The following is a 19,044-nucleotide window of genomic DNA, read 5'->3' as shown; positions in this document are numbered from 1 at the left end:
TCCTGAGCACTGCCTTTCACAGAATTAACAGCACAGAAACAGGCTATTCAGCCAAACTGGACTGTGGCAGTGTTTATGCTCCACACAAGCCTCCTCCAATCCTCTAACTCTCTCTACCTCCTGTGCTTACCGAGCTTCCCACTAAAGGCATCTATGTTTGGTTGTGATCAAAACATACCGCGGATAGTGCTGGGAATTTTCCTGTTTGAATGGCTTAGCACCAGACCATGTGGTACCATTGAAACACTGTAAGAGAGGGAGACATTTTATGCCAGTTCAGTTTGGGGCACCATTTGAAGTTTGGGATAAACACTCAATACCAGGGATGGCTAAATCTTAACAGATCTATCTGGAGCATAGCGAAAGCAAACTAAAATGGTCATCAGACCTGAAACTGTCCCATACCTATCAGGTGGAAATTAAACTCGGAACTTACAATTCAGCCCACACGATATTGAAAATGCAAAATTCTATGCTTCGTTTTCTGCCAAACCTTTTGGCAGCTGGGTATAAACTGGGTGTATTCTTGTATAAACAGAAATTATTTCAGGAAATAGAAAAAAGAGGGCATGCATATCAGGTTGATCAGTATCCAAACCCATCTGGTTCACTGATATCCTTTAGTGAAGGAAACCTTCTGCCATTACCTGGATTAGTGGTGGAAGGAGTGAATTTTTAAGGTGGTGGATGGGCTACCGATTAAGTGGACTGCTTTGCCACAAATGGTATTGAGCTTCTTCAGTGTTGTTGGAGCTACACTCATTCAGGCAAGTGGAGAGTATTTCATCACATTCCTGACTTTTGTCTTGTAGGTGATGGAAAGGCTTTGGGAAGTCAGGAGGTGGTGAGATATTTGCTGCAAAATATCCAGCCTCTGATCTGTTCTTGTTGCCACAGTATTTATGTGGCTGGTCCAATTGAGTTTCTGGTCAATGTTAATCCCCAGGATCTTGATGGTAAGAGATTTGACAATGGTATTGCCACTGAATGTCAAGGGGAAGTGGTTAGGCTGTCTCTTGTTTGAGATAATCATTGTCTGGCACTTGTGTGCTGCTAATATTACTTGCATTAATCAGCCCAAACCTGGATATGTTGTCCAGGTCTTGCTGCATGTGGACACAATTCATTATATGGGGAATTGTGACTGGAGTTTAGCACTGTGCAATTACCAGCAAACAACCCCACCTCTAACTCTATGGTGGAGAGAAGGCCATTGATGAAGCAGCTGAAGTTTGCCCTCGGGCACTGCCCTGAGGAACTCCTGCAGCAATGTCCTGGGGCTCAGATGATTGGCCTTCAACAGCCAGAGCCCTCTTCCTATTTGGTAGGTATGACTCCAGCCACTGGGGAATTTTCTCCTGATACTCACTTACATCAATTTTACAAGGGCCCCTTGGTGCCACACTTAGTCGATGCCTTGATATCAAGGGCAGTCACTCTCACCTCAACTTTGGAATTCAGCTCTTTTAGCCATATTTGGACCAAGGCAGTAGTGAGGTCTGCAGCTGAGTGGTCCTGGAATAACCCAAACTGAGCATCAATGAGCAGGTTATTGGTGAATAAATGGCGCTTGATAGCACTGTTGGCAACTCCATCCATCACTTTGCTAATGATTGAGAGTAGGCTGATTGTACGGTAATTGGCCAGGTTGGCTAGCACCCAAAAAGTGATAATCATTTGCATTAAAGTCAATTTCAAAGTTACCGATTACAGCGTCTTAAGTGCTCCGTTTATTTCGGACAGAAACAGCTGTGGTGCACTGAATGCAAGAACAAACATAAGTAATGAAATAAGTAAATAACAGCTTGTTAATGTCCAATTACCATTTGTGTATTTAAGTCTAAATGGTGTGGGGTTACTGTTTATTCAAAGCAGTGATTGCTGTTTAACAAAAAGCTGCAGGTCAAAGTGAAGCTGGAAACAAGAGCAAAAGGTCCCTGCACAGAAGAAATATTTTTGTTACACAGCAATAGCGTTATCATGTTATACCAGCCATCGTGCGTAGTGGGCAAATCACATTCGCACGAATGTGCCCACCATGGGCCCAAGTTTTGGCTGTCTCGCAAAACGGCGCACCTCCGAGAGGCCTGCCTATTTTGTAGAATTAAAAGTGCGCCTAAACCTTACCTCGCAATTCTCGGTGTTCAGCAGGCCTGTTTAGCAGTCGGCGCATCGCAGCCCAAGCAGGTGGGGGGCGGAGCTACGGCCCTGCACCGAAACGAGTGCCAGCAGCTGCGCACGTGCACAGTGAAGTCTGCGCGCGTGCGCAGTAGCTCCTGGCCCTCCCAGCGCATCCTGTCTCCGGGCGACCCTATCCCTAGCCGAAGAGACATCGCAATGTTCGCTGCCCCTATCCCCGGCCGAGTGGGCTGCCTGCCTCTGTCCCTCGCCTCACCTCGTCACCACTGCCCTTACCTCCTCAGCAGCGTGGCCCGTCCGACCAGCAGCTCTTCGGCAGCGGGGCCCGCCCGAACTCCTCCCCGGTGGCAGGCCCTGCCCGAACTCCTCCCCGGTGGCAGGCCCTGCCCGAACTCCTCCCTGGTGGCAGGCCCCACCCGAACACCACCTCGGTGGCAGGGACCTCCTGACCAGCAGCTCTTCGGTGGCAGGGCCCACCTGAACTCCTCCCTGGAGGCGGGCTCTGCCCGAACACCTCCTCGGCAACAGGGCCCGCCCGATCAGCTCTTCGGCAGGCTGTTGGAGGGTTCCCGGTGCTCCCGAACGGATAGGTGCTGCAGTAGGTGAGTAGAAACTTTAATTTTTTTATTGATTGATTGATTATTTATTTATTTATTTATTTAATTTTAATTTTAACTTTTTTATTTTTTGATTGATTGATTTATTGATTTATTTTTCATTTATTCTTGATGATGGCTTTGTATTGCTAAAAGTGAAGTGTTAATGCTTTGGAAACTCTCCGAACTTCCCTTCTCCCCCCGCCTCCCCACATCTCTGGCTACCTGCGCTTAATTCTAATTCCAAGCCAGGTTTTTCTGAGCGTACAAAAGTCGACACTTACTCCGTTCTAAGTTAGTTTGGAGTAACTTTGCGCTGCCTAAATTTGCAAAACAGGCGCATGTGGCTGGTAACACCTCCTTTTGAAAAAAAAAACTGAACTAAAACGAAACTAAACAAACTCACTAGAACTGGAACAAACTAAATGCCGAGAATTGCGATTTCTAAGATACTCCAAACTAAACTATTTGCCCTCCAAAAATAGGAGTAACTCCAGCCGAAATTTGGGCCCCATAAGTGGTGAGGATTGTGATGCAAATGGAAATGGTTGCCACTTTTTGGCCAATTTTAAAAATTGCTCAATTTAAACATGGGTGTTTACAGCAGTGGGAGCTTTGCCAGATTTAATTGAAGCAGCCAAGCCTGGGGGAACATGTGGAACAACATTAGCTCCAGTATTATTTATCCCTAATTCTTTGGACTAATGCAAACTGAAAGAAAAAACTGCACTACCCCAGCACTGTCAGTTTTCACAGCCAAACAAACAAGATTGCTCTCCATGCTACGAGAAAGTGCTATGATTCTGGCAACATTTGACAGAAAAAAACCTCTCATTATTGCTCATTCCCTTTCATTTTTGCTGATGCTGCTTTGAACTTAATGTAATTCATCCAATTAAAACCACTAACATTCCATACAGCCCGTGCTGGGAACCTGATTGACAGAAATGCCTGAAATGTTCTTGTTTTGCGACAGGAAATATGATTGGGAAAAATATTTGTAATTTTACAAAAAGAATGTGCATCCAAAATAGTTTAATTAGGAGCATATTATGGAGAGTGAGTCACCATTTATATATCTTCAGATGACAACAGTCAGTCAAAAAAGATTTTGAACTTGGTGTCAGATATATTATTATAAAATGACGTTGCTTAGGTAACCATGCATTTCTGAAACCTTAACAGTTACACAACAGAGACTGAACACCAGAGTGAAATGGAAAAATACTGCAGGAGAATATGAACAGTGCAGGTTGCGCTGACTGTCTCTGTAAACGTTTAATCACTGGTCTTGCAGTTTTTGAGTCTTTGGGTTATTTTATTTATTTGCCAATTTTCTCCTCTTGTCTCCCGACGGCCAAATCTTGCTGCAGGATGATTCCACAAGTAGCTCGCTCAAGTGGCCATTCCTCATGTACGAGCCTTACAGAGAGTGTTGGGAAGGTAATAGAGGGAGACTTTCTGCCCAACCTGAACCGGTCCTCACTCAACAGCTACACCTTCCAAAAGAAGTCACTGCGCAGTGATCAAAAATGAAAAGTGAGCCTGAATTTTCCAGCTCAAGAGCACCAAAACAAAATGTAATGCCCCAATTGTTGCACCAAGTCAGCTAACCCAGTTACTTTAGCAATTGATCTTGAGGTTTACTGGCTTTTATCCATTGGGCAGTTGAGGGTTGTTCCAAATTTAGATTCTTGCCTTAGATATTCCCTTGGGGGTACATTAGTGTTAGTCAGTCCTGTAAGGAGTCTGAACTTCTTCCTATTGGGACTGCACTTAAATATGCAATATCTAACTACATGATAGCATAACTCAGGAATGTAATCCTTGTGTAAGACTAAAGCATTTTCTTTCTTTTTCTCGTCTCATTTTTCTGCTAATAACTGTGCTTGCAAACTGCTCCAAGGCTGATACAGACTTGGCCACTTTTTTTAGTGACCCACAAGGCTGTGCAAATTCAAAAGACTTTCTCATGAGTTTTAACACCACACAGCTGGAAAACACTTGTCTGGGAACTGTGCAAAAGACTGTCCAGGAGATGAGATATACTGTCCAGATGATAAGAGAATGAAAGATCTTTTGTCCCTTTGTTTCAATGGTAAACTATTGCGTACACATTGGGCAGACATCCAGAAAAACAGTTTAAAATAGCTGTAACACGTGAGATAGGAAGAACTGCGGCTGTCAAGAGAACTGGCAACCTGGTTAGTTGCCAAGAAAATCAGGGAGTTGAGTCTTACAATCATTGACCACGGTCTGGTGTGAGTATCTTTGTTTCTTTTACTCTCTTAGGGATAAGAACATAAGAAATAGGAACAGGAGTAGGCCAAACCGTCCTTGAGCCTGCTCCACCATTCAATAAGATCATGGCTGATTTGATCATGGACTCAGTTCCACTTCCCCGCCTGCTCCCCATAACCCCTTGGAAACATAGAAACATAGAAAATATGTGCAGGAGTAGGCCATTCGGCCCTTCAAGCCTACACCGCCATTCAATGAGTTCATGGCTGAACATGCAACCTCAGTATCCCATTCCTGCTTTCTCACCATACCCCTTGATCCCCCTAGTAGTAAGGACTACATCTAACTCCTTTTTGAATATATTTAGTGAACTTATCCCCTTATCGTTTAAGAAACTATTTCTGACTTAAATTTATTCAATGTCCCAGCTTCCACAGCTCTCTGAGGCAGTGAATTCCACAGATTTACAACCCTCTGAGAGAAGAAATTTCTCCTCACCTCTGTTTTAAATGGGCGGCCCCTTATTCTAGGTCATGCTCTAGTTCTAATCTCCCCCATCAGTGGAAACATCATTTCTGCATCCACCTTGTCAAGTCCCCTCATAATCTTATACGTTTCGATAAGATCACCTCTCATTCTTCTGAATTCCAATGAATAGAGGCCCAACCTACTCAACCTTTCCTCATGTCAACCCCCTCATCCCCGGAATCAACCTAGTGAACATTCTCTGAACTGCCTCCAAAGCAAGTATATCCTTTCGTAAATATGGAAACCAAAATTGCACGCAGTATTCCAGGTGAAGCCTTAACAATACCTTAAATAGCTGCAGCAAGACTTCCCCGCTTTTATACTCCATCCCCTTTGCAATAAAGGCCCAGATACCATTGGCCTTCCTGATCACTTGCTGTACTTGCATACTATCCTTTTGTGTTTCATGCACAAGTGCCCCCAGGTCCCGCTGTACTGCGGCACTTTGCAATCTTTCTCCATTTAAATAATAACTTGCTCTTTGATTTTATTTTCTGCCAAAGTGCATGAATTCACATTTTCCAACATTATACTCCATCTGCCAAATTTTTGCCCACTTACTTAGCCTGTCTATGTCCTTTTGCAGATTTTTTGTGTCCTCTTCACACATTGCTTTTCCTCCCATTTCTGTATCATCAGCAAACTTGGCTATGTTACACTCAGTCCCTTCTGCCAAGTTGTTAATATTATTGTAAATAGGTGGGGTCCCAGCACTGATCCCTGCAGCACCCCACTAGTTACTGGTTACCAACCAGAGAATGAACCATTAATCCTGACTCTCTGTTCTCTATGAGTTAGCCAATCCTCTATCCATGGATTGGGAATTTTAATCATGATAAGGGATTGAACGGGATAAGTTAGCGTGAGCTAATAATGAAGAAATGATTGTGCATTAAATGCTATCCTAAATTGCTTGTATTTCTTTAGATTTTTCCAATTAAAGATAACGTCTGGGTTGGGGTGGTTGAAGAAACATCCTGAGTCTGTGTCTTCATTGTTTGTCTCACAAGTTTGAACTCAAAGTGTAGAGACAATTCGTAATTAAGTCTTGAATCTGTTAAGTCAAAAGAAAAAGACAACATTTTACAGGATTAAAAACCTGTTCTTATAAAAGATAAGTCTTACAAAAGGCTTTTGACAAGGTCCCACACAAGAGATTAGTGTGTAAAATTAAGGCACGTGGTATTAGGGGTAACGTATTGACGTGGATAGAGAAATGGTTGGCAGACAGGAAGCAAAGAGTGGGAATAAATGGGTCCTTTTCAGAATGGCAGGCAGTGACAAGTGGGGTGCTGTGCATGGACCCCAGCTATTTACAATAAACATTTATGATTTTGATGAAGGAATTGGATGTAATATCTCCAAGTTTGCAGATGACACTGGCAGTGCGAGCTGTGAGGAGGATGCTAAGAGGCTGCAGGGTGACTTGTACAGGTTAGGTGAGTGGGCAAATGCATGGCAGATGCAGTGTAATGTGGATAAATGTGAGGTTATCCACTTGAGTGGCAAAATCAGGAAGACAGATTATCTGAATGGTGACAGATTAGTAAAATGGGAGGTGCAACGAAACCTGTGTGTCATGGTACATCAACATTGAAGGTAGGCATGCAGGTACAGCAGGCAGTAAAGAAAGCAAATGGCAAAGGGATTTGAGTATAGGAGCAGGGAGGTCTTACAGCAGTGGTACAGGGCCTTGGTGAAACCACACCTTGAGTAATGTGTGCAGTTTTGGTCTCCTAATCTGAGGAAGGACATTCTTGCTATTGAGGGAGTGCAGCAAAGGTTCATCAGACTGATTCCGGGATGGCAGGACTGACATATGAGGAAAGACTGGATCAGCTAGGCTTATACTCACTCGAATTCAGAAGAATGAGAGGGGATCTCCTAGAAACATAGAAAACATAGAAACATAGAAAATAGGCGCAGGAGTAGGCCATTCGGCCCTTTGAGCCTGCACCACCATTCGATAAGATCATGGCTGATCATTCCCTCAGTACCACTTTCCTGCTTTCTCTCCATACCACTTGATCCCCTTAGCTGTAAGGGCCATATCTAACTCCCTCTTGAATATATCCAATGAATTGGCATCAACAACTCTCTGCGGCAGGGAATTCCATAGGTTAGCAACTCTGAGTGAAGAAGTCTCTCCTCATCTCAGTCCTAAATGGCCTACCCCTTAGCCTAAGACTGTATCCCCTAGTTCTGGACTTCCCCAACATCGGGAACAATCTACCCGCATCTAACCTGTCCCGTCAGAATCTTGTATGTTTCTATGAGATCCCCTCTCATCCTTCTAAACTCCACTGTCTAAAGGCCCAGTTGATCCAGTCTCTCCTCATATGTCAGTCCAGCCATCTCGGGAATCAGTCTGGTGAACCTTCGCTGCACTCCCTCAATAGCAAGAATGACCTTCCTCAGATTTGGAGACCAAAACTGAGCACAATATTCCAGGTGAGGCCTCACCAAGGCCCTGTACAATTGCAGTAAGACCTCCCTGCTCCTATACTCAAATCTCCTAGCTATGAAGGCCAACATACCATTTGCCTTCTTTACCACCTGCTGTACCTGTATGGCAACTTTCAATGACTGATGAACCATGACTCCCAGATCTCGTTGCTCCTCCCATTTTCCTAATCTGCCACTATTCAGATAATATTCTGTCTTCATATTTTTGCCCCCAAAGTGGATAACCTCACATTTATCCACATCATACTGCATCTACCATGCATTTGCCCACTCACCTAACCTGTCTAAGTCACCCTGCAGCCTCTTAGCGTCCACCTCACAGCTCACACCGGCATGCAGGTTAGTGTTATCTGCAAACTTGGAGATATTACACTCAATTCCTTCATCCAAATCATTGATGTATAATGTAAAGAGCTGGGGTCCCAGCACTGAGCCCTGCCGGACTCCACTAGTCACTGCCTGCCATTCTGAAAAGGACCTGTTTATCCCGACTCTCTGCTTCCTGTCTGCCAACCAGTTCTCTATCCATGTCAGTATATTACCCCCAAACCATGTGCTTTGATTTTGCACACCAATCTCTTGTGTGGGACCTTGTCAAAAGCCTTTTTAAAGTCCAAATACACCACATCCACTGGTTCTCCCTTGTCCACTCTACTCGTTACATCGTCAAAAAATTCCAGAACATTTGTCAAGCATGATTTCCCTTTCATAAATCCATGCTGACTTGGACCGACCCTGTCAATGCTTTCCAAATGCGCTGCTATTTCATCCTTAATAATTGATTCCAACATTTTCCCCATCACTGATGTCAGACTAACTGGTCTATAATTACCCGCTATCTCTCTCCCTCCCTTTTTAAAAAGTAGCATTACATTAGCTACCCTCCAGTCCATAGGAACTGATCCTGAGTCGATAGACTGTTGGAAAATGATCACCAATGCATCCACTATTTCTAGGACCACCTCCTTAAGTACTCTGGGATGCAGATTATCAGGCCCCGGAGATTTATCAGCCTTCAATCCTATCAATTTCCCTAACACAATGACCCTAACATAATAAGGATATCCTTCAGTTCCTCCTTCTCACTAGACCCTCGGTCCCCTAGTACTTCCAGAAGGTTATTTGTGTCTTCCTTCGTGAAGACAGAACCAAAGTATTTGTTCAATCGGTCTGCCATCTCTTTGTTCCCCATTATAAATTCACCTGAATCTGACTGCAATGGACCTAAGTTTGTCTTCACTAATCTTTTTCTCTTCACATATCTTTAGAAGCTTTTGCAGTCAGTTTTTATGTTTCCGGCAAGCTGCTTCTCGTACTCTATTTCCCCCCTCTTAATTAAACCCTTTGTCCTCCTCTGCTGAATTCAAAATTTCTCCCAGTCCTCAGGCTTGCTGCTTTTTCTGGCTAATTTATATGCCTCTTCCTTGGATTTAACACTATCCTTAATTTGCCTTGTTAGTCACGGTTGAGCCACATTCCCCGTTTTATATTTACTCCAGAAAGGGATGTACAATTGTTGAAGTTCATCCATTGATCTTTAAATGTTTGCCATTGCCTATCCACCGTCAACCCTTTAAGTATAATTTGCCAGTCTATTCTCGCCAATTCACACCTCAAACCATCGAAGTTACCTTTCCTTAAGTTCAGGACCTTTGTTTCTGAATTAACTGTGTTACTCTCCACCTTAAAGAGTTCTACCATGTTATGGTCACTCTTCCCCAGGGGGTCTCGCACAACAAGATTGCTAATTAGTCCTTTCTCATTACACATCAACCAGTCTAGGATGGCCAGCTCCCTGGTTGGTTCCTCGACACATTGGTCTAGAAAACCATCCCTAATACACCCCAGGAAATCCTCCTCCACCGCATTGCTACCAGTTTGGTTAGCCCAATCAATATGTAGATTAAAGTCGCCCATGATAACTGCTTAACCTTTATTGCATGCATCCTCAATTTCTTGTTTGATGCTGTCCCCAACCTTACTACTACTGTTTGGTGGTCTGTACACAACTCCCACTTGCGTTTTCTGCCCCTTGGTATTCCGCAGCTCCACCCATACCGATTCCACATCATCCAAGCTAATGTCCTTTCTTATTATTGTATTAATTTCCTCTTTAACCAACAATGCCACTCCGCCTCCTTTTCCTTTCTGTCTATCCTTCCTAAATGTTGAATACCCCTGGATGTTGAGTTCCCAGCCTTGGTCACCCTGGAGCCATGTCTCCATGATGCCAATTACATCTAAAATTCTGACGTGACTGGACAGGTTAGATGCAAGAAGAATGTTCCTGATGTTGGGGAATGCCAGAACCAGGGGACACAGTCTAATGTTAAGGGGTTAGCCATGTAGGACTGAGATGAGGAGAAACTTTTTCACCCAGAGTTGTGAGCCTGTGGAATTCTCTGCCACAAAAAGTTGTTGAGTACAGTTCATTGGACATATTCAAAAGGGAGTTGGATGTGGCCCTTATGGCTAAAGAGATCAGTGGGTGTGGAGAGAAGGCTGGGGTAGGGTACTGAGGTTGAATTATCAGCCATGATCATATTGAATGGCAGTGCAGGCTCAAAGGGCTGAATGGCCTGCTCCTGCACCTATTTTCTATGTTTCTATGTTTCTATGTGATCTGAACTTTTGACCAGCGCATTTTTTGACCAATTCTATTCTAAAATAGTAATTGGGGTCCTATGTATGTCATAGAATCCTGATTTGTTAATTAAAAGGGGCCTTCCGCCTTAAACAGGCAGAGACTTCGGCTACCCAGCAGTAGGTCCCAGCGGATCGATCATCAGGGTTAATGTGGCATTAAGACGACTGATCTCATTTTAAGGCCATTACCGCCCCGTTAACACCGACTTCTGCAAGTTAATATCAGCCCCCAGATTCTTAAATTGTTTGACTGTCTTTTCACATTAAATGACAAAGTTCTTCATTGTTTGTGAGAGCTTCACTTGCCAGCCATGTATTTTTGAGCTGACTAATCATTTCTCTATAAGTACTGTCTGGATTATTTCTTAGTTCCTTCAAATTTTGCCAGTACACTTCAGGCGTTAAATCTTAAGTCTTGAGAATAGCAAGCTTTGCAATATTATCATCCATCCTATCAGCAAGATTGACACGAAAAAACCAGCTGGAGCTCTTTTTCATTAGTGATGTTGTGAGTCGACTGGTCGGTTCAGCTGTGTCTCACTTGTGACCGGCTAACAATTCGAATGCCTGGATAAAACTATCAATCCCTTACCTTCTTTAACATTTGGAATGAGATTTAATTTAATAAAATGTTGGGCTCTGACTTCTGTGACCTCACGTACCAGACTTGTGGCTGATGTGCACTTCCCTGCCGTTTCCAGAGAATGGAGAGGCTCTTTTGCCTTCTCATCGGCCTCACGCTGACACTCTTTCTCATGGGCCTCAATATTCACATCATTTCCTCTCTTCTTGCCCACCTTGCTCTTCTTCCTATATAGGTTGCTCAAAATCTAATTGAAATTCTCTTTCCTTTTTTTTCCTCTTTGGTCAATCTCAATTTCTGCCTCTTTGAGCTGGTTGACATTTTAAAATATTACCATTTTTGTTTCATTCACATTTAAATTTTAATCGTTTTCAATAACCTTCATCACTCGTATGACTCAGTATCCCTGCCATCAATTGTTAGAGAAGCAGGATCTTGCTTTAGAATTTCTCTTGGGTATAGTGATGCTTTTAACTCCCATAAGCAGTCTGAATGTCTTACATTTAGGAATGTGCCCAGACTGCCCAATGACTAAATACATCATAGCATAATCCAGGGGTGTAACAACAGTATACTCTTGTGATCTAAACTGGAAATTTGTGTCTATCTTTCATGTGCTTCTTCAATTTTTTGAAGATTGAACAAGAAAACACCCAGTGAGACAAAGCCAGACATAGTTAAGGTGCTTTATTTCACCAGTTATAATCAGTCACTTAATTTAGTTAATACAATGCGTGTTGTCTAATAATAGAAAAATAATGAACATGCTAGGCTACTCCACATCAATGGGTCATCTTATTTGACTTAAATAAAGTATTTCCAACTATTCTAGTGCCAATCTCATTCTGAGCCTGGCTAAACTTTCCCTCGCAACTTCTGTTTAAAACCTGACTGACTTCACTACCTTTTCTGGAATGACCGACATTCTGTGCCTGTTATTATTTCTTTCTGTTCACAGTCATAAAGGAAAGGCTGCTCGGCCACCTCTGCCAAGCAGTGATTTCTCAACACAATGGGTGTGAGATGTTAATTGATTGCTGAGACAGACTACTGAATTGCTTATTATTTACAGTCAATGGGGAAACAACATTGAAGCCGAGCTCATTAGTACTTAAACCACCTCTGCTATTTTGTAAACCTGTGTGAATACACTTTGCTTTAAAAACCCAACATTTAAGAGTAACTCTTTTCCCCACCCAGCTCTTTTCTGTCAAAAATGGTCAAACCCCACCACCCAAAATGTGATAAGGTATTCTGTATATTTAGCGCAATGTTTTCTTTCTGTCTCCTTCAGTTTTAATTTAAACTATAGCTTACTACTGGAGGCTACATCTGAGGATTAGGGTGACTTACTGATGTATATTTTTTGAGGAGGGATATTTTAGCTTGACCATTAACCCCTGATATTGTGGTGTTAGTTGCTGAAATGCATGGTATGATCTATTGTATGCACAGTGTACTATCAGTAGAATATCCGAACTGATCAACAGGTAGACCAGCACTAAAATAGCTACAAAAGCATTTAAAATTTTCCATTTGTGCCAGGAGTTTAACACAACAAAACTCCTGGAAAACGCAGGTAGCAAGAGTATTGCATTATCTGTTTCAAAAACTGAGCACTGGAAGAGCTGATTCATGAAGTAAGGGGAAAGAATGCTATCCTGTGTGGTACAGAAAGGGGTCCTCCCTAAAAGTACCTCATCTAATAGGTTTGGAAGAAAATTGCATAGAGAATAAATGAAGCTTTGATCCAATGCATCTGGACATAGATCAGAAAGAAGATAACCAACATGAAGAAAGCTGCTCAGTTCAGATTCAAATGCAGCTTTTTAATATCAAGGGCCTGCCCCAAAGAAATTGGCACAAAGTGTATCCTCATAACTTAGAAATTATTTAGTGCTGAATCATCCTTACAATGTAATCTTATCATGACAAAAAAACAGCATGTTGTAACATCGAACAAATACAAGTAGCAATCCAGAAATCGTAAAGGACTTGATAAAGGAAATACTTAGTTATATGCTGCAGGTTCATTTATTGTCAGATGAGGTGGGCTGCAGGATAAGAAATTGTTAGCCATTATCTGCACTATGTAAACTTGCACATTTTGAGATTACTTGGGGTGGACTTTCCACTCATATATACCTGGGACAATTTAGCTTCCAGGCACAAAGAAAAGGAATAAACAACAACAACTTGTATTTATATAGCGCCTTTAACAGTGAAACGTCCCAAGGCGCTTCACAGGAGTAGTATGACATAAAACAATCTGCCACCGAGCCACATAAGTAGAAATTAGCGCAAGTGCCGAAAAGCTTGTCAAAGAGGTAGGTTTTAAGGAGCGTCTTGAAGGAGGAAAGAGAGATAGAGAGGTGGAGAGGTTTAGGCAGGGAGTTCCAGAGCTTGGGGCTTAGGCAATAGAAGGCATAGCCACCAATGGTTGAGTGATTATAATCAGGGATGCTCAAGAGGGCAGAATTAGAGGAGCACAGACATCTCGGGGGGGGGGGGGGGTTGTGGGGCTGGAGGAGATTACAGAGGTAGGGAGGGGCGAGGCCATCGAGGGGTTTGAAAATAAGGATGCGAATTTTGAAATCGAGGCGTTGCTTAACCGGTCAGCGAGCAAAGGGGTGATGGGTGAGCCGGATTTGGTGTGAGTTAGGACACAGGCAGCCGAGTTTTGGATCACCTCTAGCTTACGTAGGGTAGAATATGAGAGGCCAGCCAGGAATGCGTTGGAATAATCAAGTCTAGAGGTAACAAAGGCATGGATAAGGGCTTCAGCAGCGGATGAGCTGAGGCAAGGGCGGAGACAGGTGATGATACGGAGGTGGAAATAGGTGGTCTTAGTTATGCTGCGGATATGTGGTCGAAAGCTCATTTCAGGGTCAAATAGGTCACCAAGGGTTGCAGTCTGATTCAGCATCAGACAGAAGTTTGTAAGAGGGATGGAGTACAAGCTCTAATTTCACTGTCTCACATCTGAACAGTGGAAATTGAGCACAACGGGCCTCGCCATCCTTGCCACATCTAGTATGGACTAACGTGCTTTGGTCTCCACAGGCAAATCATTTGCTGCTCCGGGATCATCTTGGAAAACAAGAATAATCCTAGTCTTCTCTGTGCCCAACCATCTACTTAAACCCCTCAACCCACCCATTCCACCACCACCTCAAAGCCGAGTGTGAGGAGCTCATCATCATCCCTCCAGCTTTCTCAGCTGCATCCTTCCCTTCCTCTTGCTCACAGGCCTCAGACCCGAAGTGTTTCTACCATGCTAGCACTGAATCCCCACCTCTTCGCAATTTCTCCCCATCTCCACCTCTGTTCTCAACAAGATCATCTTATTCCCAAGGCTCCTTTAATCCCCTTCCCATTCAAATATTGGCACCCAGCTTGCCTTTTTGGCAATCTCGCCTGAGGCACCATCCCTTCCCCCTTCAAAATCACCATTATCAGCTCTCTATTCAAAAAATCCACCCTAAGCTATTGCTCTCCCCTTATTTCTAAGATTCTTGAACATGTTGTTGCTTCCAGCTCTGTGCCCATTTCTCCTGTAACTCGATTCTCTTTGGTCTGGCTTCATCCTCTGCAAGAATGTCTGCCGCTGCCCCGACTTCAGCCCCTTTTTTATGTTTTGTCACCTCCAAACCTGACGACTCTAACACTCTCCTTGCTGGTCCCCCTTTCTCCGCCCTCCATAAATTCCACCATGCTCAAAACTCTGCTGCACTCATTTGGATCCTGCATTTAGTCCTACTCGCCAATCACCCCTGTCTTAATTGACCTACACAAGCTCCCGATCCACCAACACCCAGAAAATGATTTTCATGCTGGCCTCCAAATCCCTCCTGTGCCTCACCCTACTCCAAACTCTGTAATTTCCTCCAATCCTGAACCTATCCTTAAACACAGTTTCTTTGACTGGCTTTTAGTGCACTCTCCCCCTCCCTTTGCCCCACTGTGGGTGGCAGAGCTCTCCCTCATCTGCCTGAGTCCTATTCAATGGAACACTCTCCCCAACCATTTCTTCATCTCTCTCTCTCTCTCTCTCTCTCTCCCTCCCTCCCTCCATGTGTCCTTCAGTAAAAATCTTCTCTTGGCAGCCAAGGTTTTATTCTCCCCCTAATCTGTCCCTTCGTGGCTAAGTGGCCATTTTCTTTATGTCTATCTATGACGTGCCTTAGGCATGCTCTTATGTTAAAGGTGCTATATAAATTCTAGTTGTTGTTCAGTATGAGTCTTCAGAGGCAAAGTTCTTCAGTCATTGCCAACATTTCTTTCCTGAGCCTGTGGATATGATGAGTGGCATAATAACGGGTTTTGATAGAATGCCGTTCTCTGCTTCTGCTTGTCTACTAAGCCAAGTGGCTGTTAAGCAATTAAGGCAATCCCCATTTCAGAGAACTTTCTGTCAGCTGAACCTCAATGATAGTATAGATTCTTTCAGCTGCAAATCCCATTTCATATGGCAACAGGGTTGGGGGGGGTGGGGGCATGGGGACGGTGGTGGGGGGGGGGGGGGTAAGAGCACGTCACACATGTGAATGCAGACGGATTGAAATTGGGTGGTTAAATTTGATATCATCCATGAATCAGTGAGCACAATAAGCTAATATGAGACATGAGTGTGATACTGTATGCCACACTCAATGCTTCCATGAGAATTTCAGGTCAGGTGGAACACAGGTGAGAATCATGTGATCCTATGATGCTTGGAATTGGTAGCTAGTATTGTTTATTAACATCTAACATAGTGGCCCTCAATTTGCAGTCGGCCATATAGCTAAGGAGTATGTCACTGACAATCGAACAAAATCCGCACTTTTCTTGTGCGACCCCCCGACAAAAAGTTGCTTTCAAACACTGCAGAGTTGTGCGCAGTGTAGTGCCCCATGGATCCCAGGGGCGCACCGTTGTGCGTCTGTGAACTTGGGATCACGTCGGGCAAGGCTCCTTTCACTTCCTGACTCATAGCCAATCGGGAAACAGAGGAGATTGCTGATTTGCCCACATTTAAAATAATTTAGCAGCCAGTAATGCTATTTTATTAATAAATTATGATCATTACAATAGTATTTAATACTCAAACCTAGATTATAATACACAATCCTATATTTACAGTCTTAAATTCCTACCAAATTATTTTCTCCTCGATTGGAATAACTAACTTTTGATTAATTTAAATAATCTAAAGTCACGAGTTTAATTGTCTGATAACATAAGGAAATCATGAAAGTGAATTAAATCCTATCCAAATAGAAGTTGGAAAATAATTAAACCAAAACCATAAAAGACTTTTGGGCAGCAAAGATGATGACACAAAAAGACCCTGTTTTCAAACTCGAATAAATGTTTCAAGGTTTGTATCCGCTCCGACATGAAACAGTGCCTCACTGTGGCATAAGCTAATGTTCTCCCCGCCCCCCCCGCCCCCCGCCTTAGGCTATGCAACAGGCTCCTGCAATTTGTCTGCACCAGACTTAAACATTTTCAGGATAATTAATGTGCAGTAGGTGGGCAATTAGCCCAGCTTTTTGCCAGCACGCTGATTTGAATGGGTAGGTGAAACGTGCAGTGAAGCCGATTCGCAGTCAGAACTTGATAGATCACAAGTCCAGGACTTAGCGCCTAAATCCAGAGCTTGCGGTCAATGTCAAAGGTAATATAATGGCGCACTCTCAGTGTACACCGTCATACCGACTGCAAATTCAGGGCCAAGGCTTTACAAGCAGAGTCACTTCTAGGATTATAAGAAGTCAAATCAAAACCTTATGCATAGCATAGCAATGTGATTATAGCCCATTTAAAAAGAAAATCAATATACATCATATAAAAATGCTGGGGTAGAGTTCCGGTCGGGGCGCAATTAACAATTCTGGTGCAAATTGCGGCCATTTTGAAAAGTGTGTTTTTTTCTCCCCACGTTTCTCTCAAACACATTTGCATATTGACAAATGCAAAATCAGCCATGAACCAGTGTAATCGAGCAACATTTTAAAACATAATTTAAAAAAAACTTTTGGTTTAAAAAAAATGCCCCTTGATATATTTAAGAGTCGTAGTTTCGTAAAGTTTTAATACAGTTGAAAATTGATTTTTAACAAAAAATTAAAATTTTCAATCAGTGTCAATCCACCAACTATGAGTAACCCAAATTTAAAGTACTGAAAATAAATTTAAAAAAAATATTTTCTAGTTAGATTGGGGTACAGTAGTGAGTTCCTCAAAATTGTTTTTAAAATTCAAAATCTTTTAAGACATACCTATTAGTGTGCTTGTGTCCAAAAGTTCCAATTTCATTTTTAGAACTTCCTCGAAGGCCTGCAAACCATTGCAATTATCAGAAACTCCCAATGGTGATTAATTCTCCCTGGGGTCGTGGCCAGTTTTGTGGACGAGACCCGCTTCCAGTGCAATGTTTTTTAAACTGGCTCAAAAGATCGAGGATACTCAAGTTACACGAAACGCAAATTGCGCTTAAAATCCGTGACCTTTTGCGCCAATTACGCCATTTTAGGCCAAAGTGCGCCGTAAAATCCAGCGGAAACTCCAGGCCATCATTCTTAGCAGGTAAGTTTCTTTCATAACAACCTATCCACAGAAGCCCAAATAATGGGCCACTCAAGCTTTAAGAGCTTTGTCAATTCTAAATAGCTGCAGAAAACAAAGAACAAGACTTAAATAAATTAGCCATTTACGTAGATAAGTGGGTAGAAATCCACCTTGGGCGGTAGTACAAAATAGGCGGTATCGCATCAGCTATCTGTTATACTCGTCTCCAGATATTCAGTGGTATTGAAGTCAATGGAACTGAACATCGGGCATGGTATATAACAGGCAGCCAATACCATATCGCCCTAGATGGGTTTCTACCCCAATGTTGTAAGGGAGAATGCTACTGGACTGATCATTATTCGGCAACTATTTCTCAAATTGGATGAGATGGAAACTCACTCACAGTCAGCATTTAATTGGCCGCCTTTAATTTGGGTCAAATTTCTGTACTGAGCTTTCTTAACCAAGAGGACATTTCAGAAATCAAAACCACTGAGCATTACTTTTACTACCAGCTTGTTTGCAACACAACAACAGTGCAGGCTCCGAGTTTGCCAATGAAGGAGTGCTGGGGGAAACTAACTGTATGGCTGTCTGTCCAGAAAATATTTGTTAAGAAACTCTCCCACAAACTCAAAGCTTTTATTCCCATTGTTTCTTCCATCTTCCATTTCTCCTCCTTCTCCAAATACACATCAAACGACTTTCACTTCATGGCAGATACTGCCTCCCTCAAGCAGGAGGCACAGAGCAAATTGGATCACTGTCTTCCCCATGACCACAATCAAGATTGTACAGTCAAGATTGTTTTGTGATTGACCAACTAAAAGCTGGGCTTGCTGCAAGGAAAACAAAGTAAATCTGTGTTTTTTTCCTCCTGTCATATGGTGTTACCTACTGTGATTTCTAGCAAGGAAGAAAAGACTACAGAGATAAAGTATTGTTTCAAAATGGCATTTGAACAAGTCTAGCCAAGTTATAATTTCCATAAAAGGATTTAAGATTTTCAGATTATTCAGAAGCCTTACTGTATAGAAATATGCTTGCATTGGTGATTCCAAGCTTGTTGCCTGCCACACATGTATAGTTGCCATAGTGATCCTCTGTGGCATTGGTGACGATGAGACTAGACCGACTGTCCAAGTTCTGGATCTGGATGCCTTGTGAGCTGTTATATATCCTGATGAGAGTGGAAAGAGAAAAACGTCATAAGTTACTAATCCAAAATTACTGTGAAAGGAATAGCTCTTCATCTAAAGCACTTTATATTCTTGAATCCCAATTCTG

General features: G+C 42.8%; 1 protein-coding gene across 2 annotated transcripts in view; it reads right to left on the bottom strand.

Moving 5' to 3' along the window:
* The window catches only part of lsamp (limbic system associated membrane protein), a 1,086,137-nt gene that overhangs the window by 118,068 nt on the left and 949,025 nt on the right, over positions 1-19,044 (bottom strand). The window contains exons 6-7 of one of the 2 annotated variants that reach the window (XM_070893385.1): positions 18,786-18,937; positions 18,188-18,596 (exon numbers count right to left, since the gene is read on the bottom strand). In XM_070893385.1, coding sequence (XP_070749486.1) covers positions 18,556-18,596; positions 18,786-18,937 — 193 coding nt within the window. In that variant the 3' untranslated portion in view covers positions 18,188-18,555. Of the gene's footprint in view, positions 1-18,187; positions 18,597-18,785; positions 18,938-19,044 lie in introns of those variants that run through there. The other variant, XM_070893384.1, reaches the window with a different exon arrangement.

The sequence above is a fragment of the Pristiophorus japonicus genome, chromosome 11 (assembly GCF_044704955.1).
Source record: "Pristiophorus japonicus isolate sPriJap1 chromosome 11, sPriJap1.hap1, whole genome shotgun sequence".
NCBI classification, from domain to species: domain Eukaryota; kingdom Metazoa; phylum Chordata; class Chondrichthyes; family Pristiophoridae; genus Pristiophorus; species Pristiophorus japonicus.
The sequence above is the reverse complement of the archived record's forward strand: the minus strand, read 5'-3'. Positions and strand labels throughout refer to the sequence as shown.